Raw genomic sequence first — 20,009 nt, 5'->3', positions numbered from 1 at the left:
AATGTCCATTAAACAGAGAAAGACACTAGGAAAGCCCCGTAACATTTTTTATTGTGTTTCCGTAACACACGCGTGCACACACAACCCTCTCTCTAAGGAAGGGAGGTCCCCATCTTCCAGCCCCCCTTTGGAGGAGGATGTCAGGACATCCTGCCCTTTCCTACACCTAGTTGGCCCCAGCAAGCACAGTGCCTGCAGCCTCCGTGGCCTAGGGGCCCCCTACAGGCCACCACCAGCTCCAGGGCCATCCAAGGCAGGCGAGCACAGCTCCTGCATGGCGATACCCAGATGAGACACGGAGGCTCCTGCATTTCACATGCCTTTCCCAGCGTGGTCACACACACACACATGCTCCGAGTCCAGCTGCACCTGGGTATCCCAGCCCCTCCCTAGGAGCCCTGGCCCTGAGAACAGCTGGGGCTGGCTGGCAGGGCCAGAATCAGGCTCTGCACTCCCTGCGTGGGGAAAGGCACTTCCCCAGCAAGAGCTCTGTTTTCCCAGCTCCACACACCTCACAGCTCTCCTTCTTCTCACTGGGAATGAGCACAGGAGGCTTCCACATGTGCTCCTCCACCTGCCCCATGACAAGAGGATTCCATCTTCCCTTCAGCTGCTCAGCACCCAGAGCAGCTCCTGCTCTGGCAGAATGTCCTGCTGGAACACATCCAGCCGGTGCCACCCGGGTCAGCCAGGGGCCACCTCCACAGTAGGCCCTTGCTCCTAGGCTAGGCTTTGGTCAACCACCATCTGCTTCTGTCCCCACATAGACAACCCAACAAGCGACCACTGCATGGTTGGAGGCCAGCTTTTTATTTTTTTAATATGGAAATTAATTTAAAAGTAGAAAGAAAGACTCCCCCAGACAATAAATATTATGCCTTCATGAAATAAATTAATGTAGAGATTCTGTGCAGGAGAAAGTCTCTCCAGTCACAGATTCAACAGCAACTGGCACTGGTCCAGTGTCCCCTCCCAACCTTCTCCACTGCCTGATGCTGTTCAGAAGCAGCAGCGAGCCCACCCACCCCTGGATCTGGTGGGCCACAGCAGGATGAGACGTGGCCTTCACACAGCCTGGCAGGATACAGGGAAGTCAGCAGGATTCCCCTCTGATGGCCACCAAGACATGTGGCATTGCTCCACTCATCTGGCCTAGCACACAGAGGTGGCATCAGACTCACAGGGCCAACCTACCTTGGATGGGACCCTCCAGAAATGTCTGGGGGAGCCCCCCACCAGAGCCCTGGCACAGGGGCCTGCCTGGAGCCCTCCACTCACATTAGTCTCATGTGAATTTGAAGAGGGTGACAAATTGTGGGTTATTTTCTTTTTTTTATATTTTTTTTTCTTTTCTTTCTTCTTTTATTTGACATCAATCCCCTCCCTCCCTGCCCCAACATACACAATGTAGATGCCTCCCCACTCCCTCCCCATTAAAAACACTTTGTCCCCAACAAAGGTGGAGTCTGGTGGAGTCACCCCCGGCCCACCCCTCTCGCAGTGAGAGAAGTTCACAGATAAGGCAGTTCATGTGAGAGGGAGCTCGGCCCTGCCAGCGGTCAAGCCTGCACCTCCAGGCCTGAGAAGGGCAGTGACTCACAACACCAAGCCTCCACGGCCAGACAAGACAGAGAACAGAGACAGACAGACAGACAGAGCGTGGGGGGAGGCACTCCTACAGTTTGCATTGCTGCTTCCCTCCTCCCCAGCTCTTGCTCCCCCGGCTCTCAAAGGTCCACTCTATCCCTCTCCCCTCTCCCAGCCCCTAATACAATTCTTATCCTTGACAGCTAAAAAACAACAAAACCAAACGAAAAGAATAAAACCACCCCCACGCCACACCCTTCGCATCCTTCTCCACCCACTGCCGTGGCCCAGAGGGAAAATCCTGACTCCCAAAAAGGTCCTGCAACTTTTGCCTCCTGGTGGTGCTGAGACCGAGCAGGAGCTGGGCCTTTTTATTTCCCTGTGATCTCTATGACATCGTCGTCTTTGTCCTCGTCATTAGAGCTGCATCCCACCTCTGGGACCTCCTGGGGTTCAAACTGAGGCACCTGGGACCGAAGGAGACCCCCAGCTGGGTAGCCCGAGTGAGGGGACATGTAGCCAGGGTAGGCAGATGCCATGCTCCTGGGAAGGCTGCTAGGCAAGACGGGGGCTGGGAAAGGAGCGAACATCCTGGGCTCGGGCAGGAGTGACTGCGTGAAGGGAAGCGAGTAATTGGGCAGCACCCCTGCCAGAGAAGGGTTTAGCATGAATGAGGGGACGCTGGCGGTGGCTGAGGTAGCAGCAGAAGAGCTGGCGGTGCCGGCTGTCAGCAGAGGGTCAGTAGTCACAGGGAACACCAGATGAGGGTCTGGGAGTAAATTGGGCAGCTGGTAATAAGAGGAGCCAGTGCCCATGTACAAGGAGTTTCCTGGCTGGGAGGCAAATGGATGGGTTAGGTTGTGGTTTAAAGAGACAGGAGGCATGGTGAACCCACCAGAGACGGGGTACCCGTGTTCGTACGGCTGCGAGGACGACGGCAACTGGCGCTTCTTCTGCTGCCTCCGGGATTGCTCCTCCGGAGCCGACGGAGACGTCGACTTGCGCTTGTTGCCCCGTAAGTCCAACACCGGGTGGGCATCGCCGTGCTGGCTGGTGGCTGGCAGGGCCGAGGACACGGAGGGAGCCACGCAGGGACCCCCCAGGCGCTGCTCGGCTCCTCGGGCGGCGGCGCCGGGCGCGGTGTCCGTGCGGGCGGCGTGGCCCTGTGGCGCCGTGCTGCTGGGAGAGCTGTGGCGGGACTCGCGCGCGGCCGCCGCCTCCGCGTACTGCTGCAGCTCGCTGATGATCTCGGGGCTGTCGGGGGAGATGGGCCGAGTGAGCTCCTCCGCGCTGGGGAGCTGCGGGGATGAGGCACTGTGTCTGCCATTGCTCGTGGACTCCAGGGAAGAGCTCTGGGAGCCTGCAAACAAGGAGATGGGGCAGGTGAGAAATGCGACCTCAGAGAAAAACCCGTGGGCCAAGAGGCAACAGTGGAAAGGAAGGTGGAAATATCTTGGGGATACGGTGGGGTAAGCCCTTAACACAGACTTGATGGAATACACCAGGGAATGCTGCCCCAGACACTCCAGTAGGAAAGCACATGTGCAGGCCCCACACAGCACCCACAAGCCCCTACCTGAGGCAGCTGTCCGACGGTCTTCATTGCCCTTTGGCTTCCCAGTGGTCCGTATGGCAAAAATCCGACCGTCGCTGGTCCGGATATATGTCCCTGGAACAGAGGCAGGACAACTTCATTCAACAACTTCATTACAACTCCAGCCTCAGCTCAGAACCTGGATCTACGAGCCTGCAAGATTCCTTGGGCAAGAACAGGACAGCAGTACTGCATAGGCCCAGTGGAGGGCTTTTAGCCCCTTCCTCACCCTCCCCTTTCACCCCTTCAGCTTTCCTAGACTGGACATCCCCCCCCTCAGTGTGCTGCCAGTGGGAAATGTGGAACTTCACACTTGAAACAGTTTGCTCTGGGAGAACCAGGAAGTGTGTGGCTGCCTCAGGACTTGCAGTGAGTGCTGTGAGAAGGAAGAACTGAGCCACAAAGTTCAACAGTTCCTCTCAGGGACAGGAGCAGCCCCAGATGCAACAGCCAGGCAGCATCAGCACACCCAGAGCATGGGCTGCAACAGAGTCACTGCAAACTCAAGACCTTCTTCCCTTCTTGCTTCTTTTTTTCTCAGGGGATTGATTCATGCCTTTATATGATTTTCTGTGCTAATTAGCACTGGCTAGGACCCTATCCACAAGTCTTAGCAGGACAGAATTACCTTTTGTCCCTCGGATGATGTGGATGCTCTCGCCAGCACTGATTCTAGCTTGTACATCAGTGGATGTATTTGTACCCGGAATCACAATATCTGGCAGTGGAGAAAGAAACAGAATAGTGCCCATTAAACTACATGTCAGCCACAGCCAGGAGAGGGCAGGTGCACCACCAACCCCGTTTTTTGCAGTGCAGTTGTCTCTCCTGTGTGCTGTGCTATAAGCAAGCCCTGGGTTTATTTCTACACAGCACAAGAAGGCAGCAGAAGCCCCAAGGAAGCTAAAGCCATGCTGTTCTGGCACAGCATCTTCAGAACCACGAGCGACAGTATTGCAGGTTCTATCAGGGAAAGTTCACTCCCAACAATCCACCAGGTCCATGGGTCTTATATATCTGCAGGGAAACTCCTCCAGGCACAGAGGAACCACTCAAATGCAGAGAGACAGTATCTTTGCCCCTGATGCCCATCTGTCCACAGCCCACATGGGCATCTGCAACTCACCCTGATCCTCAGTTCACCATTGGCATCATGACCCAACCCACTTTGAGCAGTAGCAACTCACCCGTGGTGGTAACAATCTTCTGCACAAAGACACCAGCTCGCTGTAGATAGTTGATGGGAAAGTTGACAGCAGGGTTGGAACTTGAGGTTGATCCTGCACCACCCATGGGGACATGCCGGGGCATCATTGGAATGGGGGTGGACTGAACTGGGCGGACACTTGCCACTGGTTTGTCCTCACCCTTGAGGGCTGGTCGCCTAGTGAGAGAGGAGGGAGGAGAGTGCAGCCCCACAGTGATAAGCATCATCTGCCCCTTCATTTCATGGCTACAGCGTGGAGAGAAGGGAAGGGGCAGGTGCTCACCAGTTCCTCTGGCTAAAGGCAGGGATGCTCGTCAGACTCTGGTCACTGGCTGGGTAATACTGTGCGTAGGACGGCCGGGTGTAGGGGACGGATGCTCGCTTTTCCTCCTCATAGCTCTTCTTGGCTGCTTTCTTCTCTGCCTTGGTCAGCTTGTGCTCCTTCCGGTCGATCAGCAGTGACTCGTGCTGAAAAGGCTCCTGCAACCCCACAGCACGGCGGTTCTGGCACCCACGCACCACAAGAGGGAACCAGCACACCCCCAACGGCAGCGCCCGCTCCTGCCGCAGCCTGTCTCCTTCCCAGGCTGGCAGAGCTGGCCGTGGCAAAGCACAAGTGGGGGCACCGCTATGGATGTGCCCAAGGCTCATCTTGAAGGGTGACAGCCAGCTAATGCCATCACCTGCCCAACCAAGGCCATCACTTACCACGAGCACACAGCAAAACCCAGGAACTTTGGCCAGGCCAAGAGCACAAGTACGGAGCTCACCACAATGTCACACAGCCCCCAGAGCCCCACAGCACCTGGCACAGGCCCACTCTGCAGCACCACCCTGCCAGTGACACTCCTGACAGCACAGGCCAGTGCTGCTTGTCCCAGCTTTAGTTTAAAGTCACCCAGGAGAAGAGCGGGCAGCAAGCTGGGATATTCCACTGCCACCTTCACACCCAGCACAAAGCTGAAGAAAGGGGTGCCTGACAACCTGCCCCCAAACCTGTACAGGACAGAGGTGTTTCTAGATGAGAGGAAGATATCACAGGGAAGGGCAGGGATCTTTGGGTCCTCTCTAGAGAATTTTCTGCCTATTCCCACCAGCACCTAGGTGCATCCTTCTTGCCACTATGGCCCCATCACACTGCCAGACTCCTCCAGGCCCACTCCTGCCTGTGCAGGGCAGTGCCAGCAAAGAAACAGGTTAATCTTACCTTGGTGATGAGGTGAGGATACTTGAGACAGGCTAATTGTAGAACAGACTCCCTCATCTTGCTGGGATTGAGGGAGAGCTGAGCAGGGTCAGATTCTTCTTCCACAAAATGCAGCAGGTTCTCCACCTCCCGTCGAGTGAAGTTCAGCACTGGGTTCAGATCATCCACCACCCGATCTGGAAAAGAGAGCAAAAGGAGTGAGCAGACAAGGGAAGAGATCAGCACTGCCTGCCTGTTGCCCTTCCTACACTTCTGTCCTAATGCAACTCCCTCCCTGCAATCTACACAATCCTCAGAAATATTCTGTAAATGTCAGGGCAAGGAGAAAAATCATCATGTTCAGAGCTGAGCCTGTTTGACTAAGTCAGGCTGACACGTGCCTGTGTTCCAGACTGCACAGCAAAGTTGTGCAGGTCACCAAGCTCCTGACAAACAGGAACACAAAACTAATTATGGATAGTGGCCCATCTCACATAACAAGCTGTAAACATACACATCCTGGGACAGAACTGCAGCCATATCAGTATGCGTTCTCCCACAAATCTCACCAAAAAGGCTCAAATTAATAACTATGTACTAAAGTGGAAAGCTCAGAAAAGCAGCCACATTCCCTCACTCACAAGACCCTGAATGTTTTCCTTGAACATTCCCTCCTGCAAACAGGTCAAATGGGAGCACATGGAGAAAACACCTCTATCCAGGACTCTCCTGGGAGCCAGGCCAGCTGCCAGGGGACTCCACCTCAAGTGCACAACAGCAAACTGAGCTGATCACGCTGGGCTGCTGCCTCTGGAGTTTTGAGCAAAGAAGGACACAGAGCTCTCATTGGGTCACCACAACCCTCAGCTGCACATTCTGTGACAGCAGCTTGACAACTGGAACAAGGCAGCACAAAAGATACTTATGGTACAAAGACAGGTCAGAACCACAATGAATTATTTATTCTTGGCACCTAAGCAAGCACTAACAGTCAAAGATGACAATATATGCTTTAATTTAACTATTTTCCCTCTCTTACTGCAGGAAATGGGAGACACAGAACTATTTAAGTAGTAACACCCAGTTTAAGATGAGCAATATCCAGGCAGAAAGGAAAACAGGATGAGCAACCTCCTGTGTCTCCAGTCTGTTGCAGTAACCAGAAGACAAGCCGGGGAAGTAAATGGCTTGGCAGTGGACTGGGAGCACAAGCTTGCTGCAGGATGCTGGCTCTATCACCATGAATTTCTTACAGGATCCCATGTCACTGCCAACTCAAACACCAAACATAGCCCTGGGATGGTGCCTGTCACCTCTCTGTCTATTTTTCAACCTTGAAAAAAGAAGTTACAAAACCCACAGAAACAGGACTCAGAGGAGCTAAGAGGAGTGAAAGCTGAGAGTGGAACGTTGTGTTCATCCCCACTCACCTGACATGCCCTGCTTGGAGATCTGGCGGTCATAGATCTTCTTCTCCAGGGTGTAATCAGACACCAGTCTGTAGATGTGGCACGGCTTCTTCTGCCCGTAGCGGTACACCCGGCACACGGCCTGGGCATCGTGGCACGGGTTCCAGGAGGCATCAAACACCACCACTCTGTTTGCTCCAATGAGGTTCACACCCAAACATCCAGCACTGGAAAATTAAGGCAAATTTCAAACTGCTGCCCTGGTCAATTTTCAAAACCTCTAGGCAGGGACAACCATCACAGCCAAGAGTCCATAAAGGGTCTATGGAAAGTTTCTTCCAGTCAAACTTTAAGCCCGAGTTTACTTTCCAAGACTTTTAAGCTGTTGCAGAGGCCTAAGGCTGAAATCCTACATCCCTAGGGAATTCAGAAGCCGATGGCACTATCATACCACAGAGAGCACATTACAAAGGAAGTTAAGAACTGAAAACCCACATGCATCCAGAACACAGTACAAGTCCTCCCCCGTGCCCTTCTGCTGCAGCCAACTCACCGTGTGGACAAAAGGAAGAGCCAAACAGAGGCATTGCTGGGATCATTGAACTGGTTAATCAGCCGTTCCCTTTCCGAGGCAGAGGTGCTGCCATCCAGTCCTGACAAAGGAGTTAAAGATACATGTAAAAGCTCTGTAGGTCTGGGGGATTTCTATCAGAATAAACCCACTTTACAAACACTGAGCTTTGAAACTGGTTCCAAACCAATTCAAGTCATACTCCAGGATCTCAACTGGACCACTCTGTACCTGTAATATGCCAAAAAAGGCAGGTGTAATGCAGCCAGCCAGGTTGGGACTTGATCAACTGAAAGATCAAGTAAACATTACTCAAGCTTGTCAAGGCCAGGAGCCTAGGAGCACTACAACACATCTAGCCCTTTAAGGTTCTGCTTTAGGCAAGGTGGATAGCAAGCAGGAACAAGAGGAACAAAGGCCTCATGTATGCAGGAAGCTCCAGGAATCAAAAGAAAGCAAAATTGTAAAGGCTTTGGCAAATCCCCAGAAAACTAGACCTGAGCATAGAGAGTGCTGGTGTTAAGGAGTACAGGGGGTGTCATGTCTCTGTTCCTGAGCAGCAGATTGCTTCTGGCAGCTCTGCAAAAATCAGGAACACCATATCCACCACTCTTCTCAGTCCTGGCCTGCAAAGTAGCCACACAAAGCAACAACCCATACCAGGAAAAGATTTAAAGCTAGGGAATAAGGGAGAGGAAGTCACAGCCTTGAGCAAGTGAAAGCATTGCACAGTGATTCTGGTTTTGGAAGCAAGATCTAGCAAATAGCCAACAGGAAGCAAAAAGTATCTTTTGCAACTTAAAAAAAGCAGTAGTGTGTAAGTGAGATGTCAAAGATGTCTAACATCTTCTAAGTAAGATGTCAAAAGAGGATTTGGAAATTACTGCTCAGCTGCTATCCAACTGACACTGTCTTCCAAAACAACTAAAGTAAGAACAGTCTGAAAGAAGTTCATCAGAAGAATGCTTCAGCAGAGCATTTTCACACCCAAAGACAACTAAAAGAAGATGGTGGGCAACTTTCAGGAATTAGTCCTTCACATGATCAAACAGTGTCACAACAAAAGAGAGGAGGACTGGATGCACTCACTGTAGTAGTTGATGTTTCGGACCCAGTTATGAACTCCTCCATCTGAGCCTGGAGGACTCGGCATCGGTCTCTTTGCCAAAAACTCTTCAATGACAGATAAGGTGGACAAGCTCTGGCTGCAAAAACAAGATCTCTGTTCAGGAAAAAGTTCCCCAACAGCAGAAGTGGAGTATCAGAACCCTTCCCCAACCATGACAGTGCTGATGGTTGTCAAACCCTGTTTGTGCAGCACACTCCTCACTAGTAAATGTGACAGTGGCAGAAGTTTTATCCACAGATAAAAATCCACATTAATACAACAAAGGAAAAAAAGGGGAACTGCCACACCATTCATACTCTGTAAAAACCTCCTAGTACCGGGGTGGGGATCCAACTACTCCAGTATTTGACTGTATGATCAGCTGGTGATACTCTGCTTACCTGAAGACCAAGATCTTGTCTCCAAGCTTCACACTTTCCTCAATTAGGTGGAAAAGTAACACCATCTTGGGTGAGTTCTCCAGGACTCCCGTCTGGTAATCACACAAGATGTCTTTGGCCTACCAAGAAACGGGAGACTATTACAGGTGGAGTTGCTCATTTGTTTAGCTCAACAATCCTGTCTCAAGGTGAGAGAAATAAATCATGGCAACAAGGTTATTTACATCCAGTTGCTTGAGGTGACCAAGATAGCAGCAGTAGTTGGGAGTATCTCCCATTCCAGAAGCTCCAAATGACAAACTTCTTCCATGAATGAAGAAGTTCTCACTTGTCCTCTCAACCTCTCATGACTCTTTCATCTCAAGAGCTTTCCTCCATCCTTCTAGATTTACCATCCTCTTATTTAGATCAAACTTCACCCTAACACCTTTATTTAGAATAACAAACTCCACAGCCTTTTTGGTCAGATGAGAACAATGACATAAGAGTGCTGCCTACACTTCTACCTCCTGAGAACCACAAACCCCTCCTAGCCCCACGCAGATTCTGCTTATCAAGATGCTCTGTGGTAAAGAGAACATAAGAGAAACCCACAACTCAAACAGAAGAGTCTTCTCTTTGCTCTGCTTCAGAAAACTGTCCAGTCTTTCAGACTCCCCAGATGAAGAGTTTTCCAGCAGTGACACTCACCCACTCATAAGTTACGACCTGATTTGCTCTCTCCTGGAAAGGGTTGAAGCCAACACTCTGGAGGAACTTGCTATTAGTAGCTTCTCCAACTGGTGATGCCAAAGCATTACTTTCTGTTTTAACTTTAATTCCCTGAGGCTGGCAGCGGGAATTAGTGCTTGCTGTGCTAAGGTCATCCACATCCAAATCCTGCTCGTTTGCCAGATTCTCCTTTTGCAGAGCTTCATACAACACATCTGGATGGTTCCAGATCTGAAGGGTTAAATAAAGAAAGGAAGTAGTTAGACCTGCACTGGTCTGCTGCTTGCCAATGATTGTGACCTGAAAGCTCCCACAGCTATTCAAAGGAAAGAACTAATACTTCTTCTGGTTCTCATATCTTTAAATGCATCCAATTCTTTCCTTGAGAACAAACCAGGAGGTCATTGGGCACCCCACACAGCACAAAGGCAGAGAAAGCCGCCTAATTGCACTAAGCAGGTACAGTTATGCAGTTTAAGGTATCAGCCAGATTGTTTCAGCCTATGCCAGCAGGTTTCTTGCACAGTTTGAAAGAGACATTTAACATCCCTGCATCCCAGTTCTGGAAGCAAAGATAACAATACTGTTGAACCACTGCAGAGCACTCTGGGGAGAGATGAGGTCCCTCTTTTACCTCCTCTTTGACTTATATTCCTCTTTCCCCAACAGAACAGAATCTTTCTTTGCATCTTCTGCCAAAACATACCTTACAACAGACACAGAAAGCTTTGAGTGGGTTCAGCCCCAGCCAGCCGCTGTTGCCTGCGTCCCGGAACCGGTTCATGAACTCCGTGTAAAGGGCCCGCTGGATCTTGGACAGCCGTACCAGAATGACGTGCTCTTCCTTAGATGGGAGCTGAACCTTCAGCACGTTGTGGCCTCGCCTGTGGAGGAAATAAGAAGAGTGAGATAAATATAGGGGAAGGGAATTTCCCATTATGATCTCCCTGTGGCTGCCTGTAGGGAAAGATTTTGACTTCTTGCCCACCCAGCTGCAGGGAGAAGGACCTCTAAATTGTATGTTTCTGTAATGCATGACACTTCTGAGATACTCTCCCTGCAGCCAAATATCAATTGTAAACACAATTACAAAGATCTCAAACATTACAATCTTCTAGCACAGGTCACAGAGTTAAGAGGGTGATGAAAGTCCTGTTTTCCATGGTAGCTGAAAACCAGAAATAAGATGTAAAGTCTATTTTCAGCTCTGTCAATGATTAAGACACTCCAGACCAGCATCCTAGAATCCTCATCTGAGAAAAAAAATGCTGATTTGTTTCCAGAGTAGTGGAGTCACTGAGACTTTCCTTAACACTTTCAGATTCTAAGATAAGGATGTCACAAAGCACACATCCAAATTGGCTATTAAGCCATCAAAATAAACTTGAGGTCACTCCAGGGCAGCTAGAGGTGTAGCTCTCTGTTATCAGAGTCTGTGGTACCAAAGCAAACCAACTTTACAGCATGGCCAGCAGGCCAGGGCAGTGAACCTCTCCCTGTATTCAGCAGTGGTGAGGCCCCACCTTAAACCTGGGATCTATTTTGGGTTCTTCACTACAAGACAGTGAGGTGCTGGAGCATGTCCAGATTCAGGCAACAGAGCTGGGGAAGGGTTGGGAGCACAAGTCTGATGAGGAACAGCTGAGAGGGCTCAGCCTGCAGTAAAGGAGGCTTTGGGGAAACCTCTGTCTCTCCATGACTACCTGGTTATATTCAGGAAGGGAACAGTCTCTTCTCCCAGACAACAGCGACAGGACAAGAGAAAATGGCCTCATATTGTTCCGGGGAGGTTTAGATAGGATATTAGAAAAAACTTCTTCATGGAAAGGGTGGTCAGACATTGAAACAGGCTGTTCAGGGAAGTGGTGGAGTCACCAATCCTGGAGAGATTTAAAAGACTTGTAGGTGTGGCATCTGGGGACAAGCTTTAGTGGTGGCTGTGCTGTGTTAACAGTTGGACTTGAGTATCTTACAGGTCTTTTCCAACCTAAACAATTCCATGATTCTATAAGGCATCAAAAGTTACCTGCACTGCACAAACTCAGCAAACAAGCCAGGTAACTTGTGATGAAGGAGCTGTTTGCATGGGGTACACCCTGAGATCTGCCCGTGGACTCACCGCTGCACGAAGCCCTCGAGCAGGCTGTGCAGGACGTGGCTGCGGTAGCGCATCAGCCGCACGTCCTGGGGGGTGCTGTCGATGCACTGCCCGTTCAGGATGGGCCGCTCAAACATGTTGCTGAACTCCTGTCTGGAGCCCAGGAAGTCAGGCCGGACAAAGTCCACCATGCACCAGTACTCGATGAGGTTGTTCTGCAGGGGGTACCCGGTCAGCACCACCCGCCGGCGCGAGCGGATGTTCTTCAGCGCCTGCGAGGTGCTGGCGTGGCAGTTCTTTATCCGGTGTCCTTCGTCACAAATAACCACGTCTGGGCCGGGGCGAGACAAAGCCTTCTCAATCCCTGAGGACAAGGGACATTAAGTGTTAGTTAGAGATGAATGAAACAAAGTTCTGGTTTTATAAGGTCACAGGCTACACAATAGAGGGGTATTTCTGAAAGATAAAAAAGCAGTATCCGTGGGTGCAGATAGCAAGGCTAGAATGTTATCAGCCAAGCTCACAGCAGGCCACCTTCTTATCCAACTCATGCCTACAGCCACAACAGCCCTATTCTCCACAATACCAGCAGTTTCACTCCTAACTCTACAAGTTCTCTTCTTACTAACTATCCTAGAGATAGCAGGTATCCAAGAGATGCAGGAGATAACATTTGACTAAACAATAGTTCTGATTTAGTAAAATAAGGTAATGAGCAAACATGACTGTCCCTTGATTTCTGTTCAGTGACCTGCATTGCATCAAGTTGGGTGTCTTGAATCAAATTAGAGTGGCAAATCTCACAATGAGAAATCCCAGAGTTCAGTGTACTGAATTCCACACTTACTTGGAGCTCTTTCAAGAAATTAAAGACTCAGACAAAGCTCAACAACCTTCTGCCTCCAAAGACAATCTTGCCCAGCAAAGTTCTACCATGTCAGTGATACCAAAAGCAAGTTATAGGTTGTTTCCCTGTGCTGCCACAGCTGACAGCCAGCTGGACAGGAGGGCCACACTCTCCCCTCTTGAGGGCTGACTTCCCACCTTTCAGAAGCTCCTGCTGCCTGTCTTCCTCATCCAAGTCAATAATGACAGGGCCAGTTTGTTTCTTTGTTCTCTTCTTCCTGCCAGTGGCAAAGGACTTCTTCAGTGAGAGGAGACGGTACATCTCATATCCCATCAGCAGCACACCACCTTCTGTCACCCAGTCATTCACCACCTTTGCTCGTGCAGCTGTCGTCCTGCAAAACAACCAAATAAACTGTAAGCTTTACTCCAAGTTCAGGTTGAATCACTGGATTGGAGTCTGCTGAGACAAAAATACCCATTCAATGGGTATTTTAAAGCATTTTTCTCACATCAAACCAGATGGAGATTTACAATGAAATTTCTTAAGGAAACAAACAGATACAGAGTGGGGGGGAAGCCTTTGATATGCCATGGAGCAGGACTGAGAATGACAAATCCTTACAGGAACTGAGGTGTAGAAGTTTGTCATGCACAAAAGCATATAGAACTCAAGAGTTCCCTTTTTACAGAGCTGCTGAGTATGCCCCTGCAAAAACCATCTGCAGAACAAGCTGCCAATGCAGATGGTTGTAATCTTCCAGTTGTTTATCCCGTTGTCTCCTTCAATGCTCCTGTCCCCCAGGCTTCCTTCCCTTCTAGCCTGCTCAGAATTGGTTCAGATCAAGACACTCTCTTCACTCAGTCCCCCACAGGACACCAGATCCTGGCCAACAGTAAATACATGGCTGAAATAGCATCAGCAGATTCAAATATATCCCACCCAGAGGGTGAAGACATCAACAGGCAGCTGTATAGACACAGCTAATGAACTGAGAATTCCCCAGGACCACTGCACTGCCCTAATCCATGCAAGGAAAATGACCCAGGAAGAAGCTGAGGTCCCTGAGCCAAGAGCTCAGAAAGCTTTTACTGTCACCTACTTGTGTTCATCATTCAGGATGTGGACTTTGAAGGTGCGGGGCTGGACCTCTTTGGAGTTATAATCAGCAGGAAGGTTTTCAGGTGCTGGGAGCCACATGTTGAACTCTGCTAGCCAGTTTTGAAGTGTATTCACCTGAAAAAGTTAGCCATGGAAGAATTAAAAACCCAATTGAGTCACTTGGGATTTTTAAGAGCAGAAATGAGATTAGGGAATGACACCCAGCATGCTCAGATGGAAGCAGCAGCTCACAGCATGCAAATTCAGGAACACAGGGAATGACAGAGGGGGAAGAGCAGCAAGGATGTGATAAAGCTTGATGAGTGATGGGACACTAATCAACCTTCTCTATGCAAAGAAAGCAGCAGTGCAGGGAAGCCCCTCAGCCAGCCCTTCATGTGGCTACTTACAGGTACAATGGCAAGAACAGTCTTTGCCTCCGTGTGCCGAAAAAGTACATCCAAGAAAGAGATCACCTGTATGGTCTTGCCCAGGCCCATGCTATGTGCTAAAATACACCCAAACCCACTGCTGGTTTTAAATCTCTCCAAGGACTCAACCAAGTTGTCATAAAGGAACCGGATTCCACCAATCTAGGCAGAAAAGTAGAAAAAGTGTTAGAATGGTGGCAGACAAAAAGTCCGAGATGGGTAAGGATTTACAGAGTGCATGAGGACCATGAAAATGTAAAAGGGCATGTTTCAAGTTCATTCAACTACTCTAATCTAAGGAAGGTTCAGAAACTCAGTATTTTTAGATGCTCATAGAATTTCTTGAGACTATATCAATAAATAAAATTAATTTGTAGCCAGAGGATCTGAATTTGGGTTGATTAGTTTGTTTATAAATATAATTTTATTTTGTAAAAGTTCATCTAACTATACAAAGGTCTGATAGTAACAGCACCTGAAGTTATACAGAGCCTTGGCCATTCTCTACTTCAGTTTTATCATTTGACTGTCCACAACAGTCACCACCACAACCAGATTGGTCACAGGGCTCACCAAAGAAGTTCTGCTGAGACTCCCAGGCAGGCTTGCCTGAATTCATGGCATTTTCAAGGTTAACAAAGCCTACCTGATGAGGTTTCACTGCACGTGCAAGCTGGGGAGCCAGGAAAATGTCCTCCTCATTTGGTGGATGATTGATGTTGACAATGACTTGCCCCAGAGCATCTGACTGATTTAAGGCATCATTCACATGAGAGCCACTGCTCTCTTCACTGCCATCCTCCTCCCCCTCATTGCCAGAGTCACTGCTGTCCACAATTTGGAGAGCATCATCCTCTCCTGAGCTCAGCTCAATCACTTCTGCAAAGTAACCAAAACAAGAGAGAATAAGGACAAAGTTAACTTGACATTAGGGTTTATCATGAATGGAAAAAACCTATCAGGAAATAAGGCTTCCTCCAGCATTTGCAATTCCACCCTGGCCTAATGATGTATCCTGAACAAGCATGATACAGGCACACACCACGCTCCTCAGACCAGCATATGAAAGCTTCCCTGGCTTCCAAATGTTTCAGGGAACATTAAATTGGGCTGATCCAAAGAGAACATGAGACAGTTTCTAGGAGTGTTTTACATTCTCTTCCATGTTTTCTTAATTCCCAAGCCCAGACATGAATTTTATTGATTGACATAAATGTCTAAGGATCACCAGGGAGTCCGGTTGAATCCATTTGGGACAAGGGACACAAAACCACTTCCAGATGCAGATCTGGATACTTAGATGCTCCTTTTACACATAGCAAATGGTGCCACATCTCCTGTAAGCATTCTTCAGCAATGCACTGGGCAAAATTAAGTGCATTCATAAAGCAGAAATAAACACAAGTTCACAAGAGGGCCTGACAGGCCATTTTATAAATGTCATTTTAGGACTCACAGGCCAGAACTGCCCATATAATTGGAAACCAATAGGCCTACAAAAGTCTGAAGTGATTCACCACTGGAGCATCTGACCCGATGAAAACAGACTCAGGGCTGAATAAACAGCATATTGTGAGAAGAGCAGGCTGAGACAATTGGTCACTTACCATCTTTAATGCTATTTTTTCCTTTAGTATCATCCTCACTGCCACTGCTGGTACTGTCGAGGCAGATCACTTCCTCAGCCAGGACCTGAGGGGGGAGCTGGGTCGCCTCTGCTGTTCTGAAAACTATGTCCTCTACAAACATAAATTACAAACAATAAGTAATTCATAATAATGGGGAAGGAGACAAAACTGTTCAGAAACCAGACAGTATTTCCTTCCACTTTAGCTCCAATAACTTAGTCCTGGAATTTTCCATAACAGATTCTCACTGTCTACAATCCTGCCATGACTCAGCTTCCTGGGTCACAAACTCCTCCATTCTCAATATGCTGAAACAATAGCCCATTGCTGATGGCACCCTCTGTTTCATGCCCTGACTGGGGCACACTGACCATGCAACATGCTAAAGCCCTTTGTTTCTCTTTTTTTTGGTCTCAGTAAAAGCTGTGTTTCATCCAGCAGAGAAAGTACCAACTGCTGGAGGGATAATAACTGCTCTTTGTTAGTAGGGACACTGTAATAATTACATCCCACATATCATAAACAACTTTTGCTGATCAAGAGCATTTGTTTATATGTTTTTAGTGCTGCCATGTGGAGGAGAGGCTATTGGGGCAAAACAGCATTACTGCAGTGACACAGCAAGCAATGACATTCTTCTAGGGCTGAACCTACTCTGTGTAAGCCAAAGTGTTTTAAACAGCTCTTATTCCTTCTCTGTAAAAGTGTTTTTAGCATTTGCACATATGGGAAAATATCTATTTCTTCAAGAGGCAAGGCCAACTCAAGAATTCCTTACCCTTGCCCAACATCCAGCTGCACTTCTCTGCCCTTTACACCTTTTAAAGCTGCACTATAAACTAAATCACCAAAATGATCCACATTAGGAAACAATGCAAGGTAACATATTCACCCAAAGACACGAGTGAGGCTTTACCATTTATACTAACTGCAACTCACTGCTTGCCAAAACATGCAAGGAAGGCCAAGGTTACATCACCAACATATGTGCACCCAGTCATTGCTCCACTATGCCCAGTACCAGACACATGCATTACCAGACCATTCCCAGGACAAACAGGATCTGGCATTTCTGCCAAGCCTGTTGATTTAAGCTCCCATACCAGCTGGAAAGACAAGAGAGATCTGTTTCAGCATCCCCCTACACGCACTTGATGTGCGTCAAAATATCTTCAACAAACATTACCTGGCACCTTTCACCAAGCAGCCACTGTATCCTTAATAGGAAACAAGGGCAGAAGTGGAACTGCCTACACTGAACCTACAAGTGTTTTGGAACTGCTGTTCCAAGAGTTTACACTTGACAGTCCAAGTACAGCATAAAATCACAGAATGTTTGGGGTTGGAAGGACCCTTCAAAGGTCATTCAGTCCAACCCCTCTACACCAAACAGGGATATCTTCAGCTACACCTGCTTGCTCAAAGCCCAATCCACCCTGACCTTGAATGTCTCCAGGAGTGAGGCATTTACCACATCTCTGCATAACCAGTGCCAGTGTTTCAGCACCTTCATTGTACAGTAATTTTTCCTTGTATCTAGCCTGAATCTACCTTCCTTTAGGTCAAAGCCATTACCCCTTGTCCTATTATGGACAAGCATGGCACTACCTTCTTCATTCAGCATCTACCCTTAAAACTCTTGCTTTGGCTGGCATCTCCCAGTGCTTACCAGGAAGAAACTCCAGGGGAACAGCTGGAATAGAGGCTGGGTAATCCTTCCGCTGCTGCTCAAGCCGTTTCCTTCTCTCCAACTCTTCCTGCTGGGCTGCCTTTGTCACGGCTTCCAGTTGGTCCTCACGCAACAGCTTTCTGAACACAGGGGCAAACAGGATTTGGTTACCCTCCACTTCTTCCAAAAATATGAACAGCTACACAGCTGCTGCAAAGAGGACTGACAAGCCCCAGGTATTCTGTCAGCCACACAGAGTAGGAACATCATCCCCCAAAAGATATGGGCAAATTCTACAGCTATTTCAACACTACAGATAACACTACCATCACTCAAGGAAAAGACAAAAGCTCAACAGAAGCAAAGTAATGAAAGGAGGAAATAGGTATGTGGGTAAGCACATACTTAAACTAGGTTACCAGAGACCAGTTCTTCTGCTTGAAAGGGTGTTTTTTATTGATACACAGTTTAAAAACACAAAATGCACTAAGCCATGCAAAGAAGATATATGGGAAGAAAATTCCCATATATTCCCACAAAAAGTCATCACCCCGATTCTCTGCTGACAGCACTTTGAGGAGCTAGAATCTCTAATGGTTTTGACAATTGTTTCAAGGCATTCCCTCAAAGCACCTTCCCTTTACAGGTAATTTTATTTACTTCCAGAAGTTGCTTTTCCCCTACTTCAGTGTCACATGGTGCTTTTGCCAGGAGAGGTGCAGTACAAGCAGTGGTAAAATCTAGCTTCCCCAAACTAGCCTTTAAAACCACTCAACCCCACACTTCATGGACATCTCCTTCATCCTAATGAAGTCCCATTTTTCAAGGCCTATTCAGTGTTGATTCCTTCAGCTTTAAGAAAATCAATCTGCACAAGCTTCAATAGAAACCAAAGACCACCAGCACAAGGCATGAGAGCCACTTGCTGCCACAGGAGTTCCTGCTCCATTAGTTCTCCTCTGAGCTTATAAAATTCCCTTGAGCAAAATTTCCTAGTGATTTACCACCTCACAACCTGTCCCAGAATATGTGGTGAATTACACAATCAAACAACTACTGCTTTATAAAAGTCAGGCGAAATTGACTTCCAACATTTCAGTTGCTAGTCATAGCATCAGCATTCCTGTCAACAAGTACCCAGGATAGTACAGGAAAGGACTGTATTTTAGGCTGTTTGCAATAGGATTCACCTCAGCAAATATCTGAAACTGGTATTTACTTAATGGTGGCACTGTTTTTCAATTACATCTCTCAAAAGACAGCAGCAATTACACAATTTTTGCAATATATTCCATAACCAAATATTCACTCTTCTGAAATACCAAACAAGTCTGCACCCACATGCAGCACTCTAGTCTGAGATCACTCTACTCCCACTGGTGAAATCCTAAGGTTTTGGAAAAGAAAAACCATCTGGTTTGCCAGCAGTGGCACAATGTAGCTCAGAAGCAAAGTGCAGAGATTCTGTTTTCACCACCATATGTGACCTGAGCTCTTTCTGTCCTGCTGCTGCTGCTTACCTTATGTTCCTCCGCATGTGAGACGGTTTCTGAGCCCTCTTCTTTTTGGTGTCCTCAGAGGCCAGGCTCTTGTGCTGGTTCTGCAAGAGTTGCTCTGCCCGCTCGCTCTGAGATGAGGTAGTTGAAGTCGAGCGCTGCCACTCTCCATCCTCCGCGTGCTCCGCATGGTCACCGCTGAACACGGCTTCCTGGGGTTGGTCTGCAAGGGGAACAACATGGCATGGGAACAGCTGTGCCAGCCTGCCTCTTCCACCAGCAATCAGCAGGGTTTGAGCTGAACAGGAACTGACAAGCCCCACTCTCACTCATTTGCGAGCACGTCACTCTGAGGGTCAAAACTGGGGTCCTTTCTGAGAGTCAAAGGGAGTTTAAAAGTTTTACTGTGAAGGGCGCGTCCCTAGTGAAAGCCAAGACTAACACCCCTCAACACAGCCCAAAAGTGCCCTGACAAGAAAACAAGGCAGATTATTTAGGTCCATGTGGAGCACTTGCTATCCCAAGAGTCTGTTTTTATGAGGGCCTGATAAGCTCTGATGGAAAACAGGAACTTGAATCTCTTTTTCTTTGTTTCACATCATTCAAGTAGGGCAGAAATTTCCATCTATATGACACCTGTGTAACCATCTCCCAAGTTAACAGAACATAGTATGTAAAAGGTTATCTGGTTCAAACACTGGGTCATGGCTCAGCAAGCAGCTCAGTGGTTTTAGCACCAGGCTTCACTCTCATGGTTTAAATGGTAATTTCCAACACGCTTTTTGTCAAACAAAATGTAAGTGGCAATATTCTTTCTACATTGTAAATCACATGCGTTCCTTTTTCTCTTTATTCTCTGATTTTCAGACTTCCATTTGTGCCTGATTCCACTGTTAAAACACAATGTGAAATGACACCTTGTTCTTTGTGACACTTGGCTCTTCAACAGGCTGCCAGTGACCAAG

The 20,009-nt window shown here is 48.2% G+C and overlaps 1 protein-coding gene across 3 annotated transcripts in view; it reads right to left on the bottom strand.

Moving 5' to 3' along the window:
* Positions 1–20,009, bottom strand: part of RAD54L2 (RAD54 like 2) — a 69,172-nt gene that overhangs the window by 2,879 nt on the left and 46,284 nt on the right. The window contains exons 3-22 of one of the 3 annotated variants that reach the window (XM_074550068.1): positions 19,069–19,267; positions 17,549–17,688; positions 15,859–15,990; positions 14,898–15,130; positions 14,231–14,413; positions 13,822–13,955; positions 12,917–13,113; positions 11,894–12,236; positions 10,481–10,658; positions 9,754–10,005; positions 9,064–9,182; positions 8,644–8,759; positions 7,537–7,636; positions 7,005–7,210; positions 5,596–5,771; positions 4,672–4,868; positions 4,369–4,565; positions 3,810–3,899; positions 3,164–3,256; positions 2,483–2,947 (exon numbers count right to left, since the gene is read on the bottom strand). In XM_074550068.1, the coding sequence (XP_074406169.1) occupies positions 2,483–2,947; positions 3,164–3,256; positions 3,810–3,899; positions 4,369–4,565; positions 4,672–4,868; positions 5,596–5,771; positions 7,005–7,210; positions 7,537–7,636; positions 8,644–8,759; positions 9,064–9,182; positions 9,754–10,005; positions 10,481–10,658; positions 11,894–12,236; positions 12,917–13,113; positions 13,822–13,955; positions 14,231–14,413; positions 14,898–15,130; positions 15,859–15,990; positions 17,549–17,688; positions 19,069–19,267 (3,750 nt within the window). Of the gene's footprint in view, positions 1–1,402; positions 2,948–3,163; positions 3,257–3,809; positions 3,900–4,368; positions 4,566–4,671; positions 4,869–5,595; positions 5,772–7,004; positions 7,211–7,536; positions 7,637–8,643; positions 8,760–9,063; positions 9,183–9,753; positions 10,006–10,480; positions 10,659–11,893; positions 12,237–12,916; positions 13,114–13,821; positions 13,956–14,230; positions 14,414–14,897; positions 15,131–15,858; positions 15,991–17,548; positions 17,689–19,068; positions 19,268–20,009 lie in introns of those variants that run through there. The other 2 variants (XM_005485534.4, XM_074550066.1) reach the window with 2 other exon arrangements.

Source organism: Zonotrichia albicollis, chromosome 12 (genome assembly GCF_047830755.1).
Source record: "Zonotrichia albicollis isolate bZonAlb1 chromosome 12, bZonAlb1.hap1, whole genome shotgun sequence".
Taxonomy (NCBI): Eukaryota; Metazoa; Chordata; class Aves; order Passeriformes; family Passerellidae; genus Zonotrichia; species Zonotrichia albicollis.
Note: the sequence above shows the minus strand (reverse complement) of the source record. Positions and strands in the feature narration are given on the sequence as shown.